Below are 4,286 nucleotides of genomic sequence, written 5' to 3' on the forward strand. Positions count from 1 at the left end.
AAGCCAGTCCAGGGGCGCTGGCAACGATCTCGCTCGAAAATCCTACAGGAGCCAGTCAGGCGGTACTGGCAACGGCCACGCTCAAAATGGTGCATCTCATGTGCCACCCGCACAAGAACCAGTCCAGGGGCACTGGCAACGATCTTACTTGGCTTGCCGGGTCTTCTCACGCACAGCACATTTCCAAAGGTCTCGGTCAGTAGTCATCGCCTCGGTGAGGCCCAATGTACGAAGGTCTTGCCTCACCACCTCAGCCCAGGTCTTCCTGGGCCTACCTCTTCCACGGGTTCCGTCAACTGTTAGGGTGTGGCACTTTTTCACGCAGCTATCCTCCTCCATTCTCAGCTATCCTCCTCCATTCTTCAATACAAATAGAACAATTTGTGCAAGAGGTATTTTTATTATTTTTAGATTGTTCAGCATCAAGAATCATGTCTGTAGTCTGTGTTGTGGTTTCTTCAGTTTAAAAAAGGCAAAAGCAATACAGCAAAAAGATGCATAAGTAGTATTTTGTAGGAGCATTTCTGTAGAAGTCATATATTTAAATAAAGCTGGGATTTGTACTTTTCTGATACTCTTTCCTTCCTAAGGAAATTTGTGTCATAAAAAAACGGAACTTATATCAAGTGTTGAAACCAAGTTGTGTTCTCAACTCTTACTCTATAGTACTTGCTATTTGTCATTAACACTAATTTTTCAAGAAATAACTTGGTAAAGTCTGTATCCACTTACTTTACTGGTAAAGCATTGTCAGGGATATATTACTGGTAATACTGGTAGTGTGTTACTGATTCCTTTATTGAAGTATTACCAGCATTACTTTACCTGTAATACTGACACTTATTTTATTGATTGGTGTAATGAAAGGCAATATTTGAATTTCTGACTAAGAATATAAGGAATTTAGATTTCTACTCCTTTAAACATGTTTTAAATAGTTTGGCAAAAATGGTAAAGGGCTAAATTAAATATCATTCAAAAGTTAGCTTTGTTCTCCATAGTTCAGATCTCATGAGAGTTAATTTTGATATCACTAACATAAGTGCCAGTGTGATAGAAGGGGAAAATCCATCAACCAAACTTCTGCATCTGAGAATCAGTTTTTTTTTTGTCTTATGTAAAGAAATCAATGTATACAAAAATGATCGTTATTAAATATCACTAATTTTTGCTTGAATAAAATGAAAGTTTTTTTTTCCTCTTTCTCATGTTTACTAATTTATCATTAAGAATCACCTGTTTAAAACTTGGAGTATTACATATCAAGTTTACACTTCTAAAGTCTATATGAACTCTTTTTGAAATAAATCGGTTAAGTTAGTTTTAATACCTTTAATGCAGAGAACATTAAGGTTTAACTACAAAAATAGGATATGTTAAAGAAAAAAAAAATGATGATTGACAATGATTGATAAACATTCTTATATGCAAGTAGTGATGAATGCATGACTACATGTACAAGATTGTATATTTATATAAATATCTAATATTTGAAATGAGTTACGGTTATGATTTCTTATTAATTATTAATCTCATGGAAAAATGTTTAATATTTATATCTATACTACATTTTGATCAGTTTGATCTGTGTATACATAATACTAGACTGGCCTTGAACTATGTATCTTGATTTCTAAACTAAAAGTCATAATGCTGTCATCCTCTTGGTCACTGACACTTGTTTAATAATATAACTATATGAGGCTATTCATATTTATATTTCAAAAAAGACATCCATATGGAGCTGATATCAGGACTAGGATTTACTGATTGAGTTATTAGGAAGTGTTTTATTGTTTTTTCTTCTAAGTTTCCTCTGTAGTTCTCTACCAGTTATAGAAATTTGGTTCCATATTGATATATAATTTCCTTTCTTGCATCATATATGTTCATCTATTTGTGACTTGTTTTCTACTCATTAAGGCTTTCCTATTTTGTATTCTGATTTTTAGGATGCCACCCAGTTTCATCATCATTAATAGTGAGGTTGGGGTTAAACATCCAATTGCACTTGGAACATCCAATGCAGAGTTCCAAACAACCACAATGGTTAAATGTACATAGGAACAAATAATACAAACTTGTATTTATTCTAATTTTCCCAAAAATAGTTAGATATAAATGTTAACTGGTTTTTGTTTTTAAAGATGAAGTTATTAATCTTAAAAATTATATTTATATACATTATTCCTTGACATATTTAGATTTCATTTTTTTTTTTTTACCCTTATGTTCTTGAAATTCCCAGGAAGACTGCTGTCTTCCAGCACCAACAGGCTTAGAGCCTTCAGCTGAATGGAAGAGGAAACAGGTTGCAGATTTTGCAAAAATCAGACAAGTAAGTTGTGGATTATTTATTTTTAAAATAAATTTAACAGTGTAGGAATTAAGGACAGGGACACACATCATCATCATCATCATCATCGTCATTTAATGTCTGCTTTCCATGCTGGCATGGGTTAGCTAGTTTGACTGAGGACTGGCAAGTCAGGAGGCTGCGCTAGGCACCAATCTAATTTAGCCAGGTTTCTACAGCTGGATGCCCTTCCTAATATTTTTTTGCTGCTATATTGAGACTCAGATCTTTTTTCAGTTCACTGGTCCCCTGTATATAGGCACTGGCCTGATGGTGTGGTTAAAAGGCTTGCTTCCCAACCATGTGGTCTTGGGTTCAGTCCCACCTTACAACACCTTGGGCAAGTGTCTTCTACAATAGCACTAGGCCAAGTAAAACCTTGTGAGTGGGTTTGGTAGACAGAAACTAAAATAAGTTTGTTATATATGATTGAGTGTGTGTGTTTGCATGTATGTTCCCTTGTCTAGATATCAACTGATAGTTGTAAATGAGCATCATTTATCATACAAGTGAGGCTGTTCGTTTCCAGTATTCCATGAAAACAGGTCTGGCCATGGGGAAATATTACTTTGCTCAGAAACAGTTGAGCATTGGCAGCAGGAGGGGCATCTGGCTGTGGAAATATAAGGGGACTGAGACCTGAGCCCTTATGGGCCTATACTTGTTTGTATTGAATTTGTTTCTGAACTCATTGCTGATTGCACCTCTGTACATAGCTTTTACAGCCTTTATTAGCCATTCATTTACCTCTTGTGTCCTTAGAGATCACTAAACACAGTGCATGGAACCCTGTCAGAAGCCTTGGTAACAAATGTTAGATATTAGAACTTGCTCTGGTGAAGTACTACTTCTGCTGTTGTCTCACTAGGAAGTTGACATTGGTAGTATCTCTTCCTGGCACAAAGCTGACTTACATTCTCCTCTGTTTTTGATCAATTGTATTACAATGCTTTCCACAAGTTTCATAATCTGGTCCATCAATTTGATATTTCTGTAGTTGTCTCTAACTAGTGCATCTTCTTTACAATCATGTAGCTAGTTGACATTGATACTGTTATATCAGTACGACTACTTTAGAAATTAGGCGAGGAGTTTGCGACGATGACGGCGACGGCAGCGGAACAGCACGCGGCTGCCGAAGCCCGTCAATTGAATATGCAGGTGGCTAGCACATGACTTTTGCAAGATGTTTTAAGCACCCCAATAACTACTCTTATATGGTCAGATGCGTTCCCTGTGTTTCATATCTATTTACTATTTTCCTCAGCCTCACTCATCTTACCTTCCTTTCTCTTTATCACACATTTTCCTCAAGAACTGTAATCTTTTAATGTCTATTGTATATCTGTTTTATGCTGGACTGTTAGCAATATTGACATGATTTGTAGTATTAACAGTTGTGTTCTTGGATAAAGTGTGTCCATCTGTTTATTTTAGTTACCTACTTTACAGTGAAGTACTTAACACTAAGCAGGATATCCTGATGTAAAACAATTGCTTCAGTACAGAATAAGTACATTTTTCTAAAGTATCGCTATCATGTTTATATTGATAAATGAAGAAAAAATAACGAAAACAAATAAGGTATTTAAATTTAATCTGGCAAGATGACAAAAAAAGAGGAGAAGGAGTTTAAACAAATATTATTATAGTTCTTTTCTTCTTTTATTTGTTTCAGTCATTTGACTGTGGCCATGCTGGAGCACCGCCTTTAGTCAAACAAATTGACCCCAGGACTTATTCTTTGTAAGCCTAGTACTTATTCTATTGGTCTCTTTTGCTGAGCCGCTAAGTTACGAGGATGTAGACACACTCATCAGTTGTCAAGCGATGGTGGGGGGGGACAAACACAGACACACAAAGACACACACACACACACACACACACACACACATATATATGTACGATGGACCAGTTTCTGTCTACCAAA

The 4,286-nt window shown here is 36.0% G+C and overlaps 1 protein-coding gene across 1 annotated transcript in view; it reads left to right on the plus strand.

The window, feature by feature from the left end:
- Window positions 1-4,286, plus strand: part of LOC106876678 (gem-associated protein 2) — a 27,459-nt gene that overhangs the window by 4,156 nt on the left and 19,017 nt on the right. The window contains exon 3 of the mRNA XM_014925312.2: window positions 2,249-2,338. Coding sequence (XP_014780798.1) covers window positions 2,249-2,338 — 90 coding nt within the window. The remainder of the gene's footprint in view (window positions 1-2,248; window positions 2,339-4,286) is intronic.

Source organism: Octopus bimaculoides, chromosome 3 (assembly GCF_001194135.2).
Source record: "Octopus bimaculoides isolate UCB-OBI-ISO-001 chromosome 3, ASM119413v2, whole genome shotgun sequence".
Lineage (NCBI taxonomy): Eukaryota > Metazoa > Mollusca > Cephalopoda > Octopoda > Octopodidae > Octopus > Octopus bimaculoides.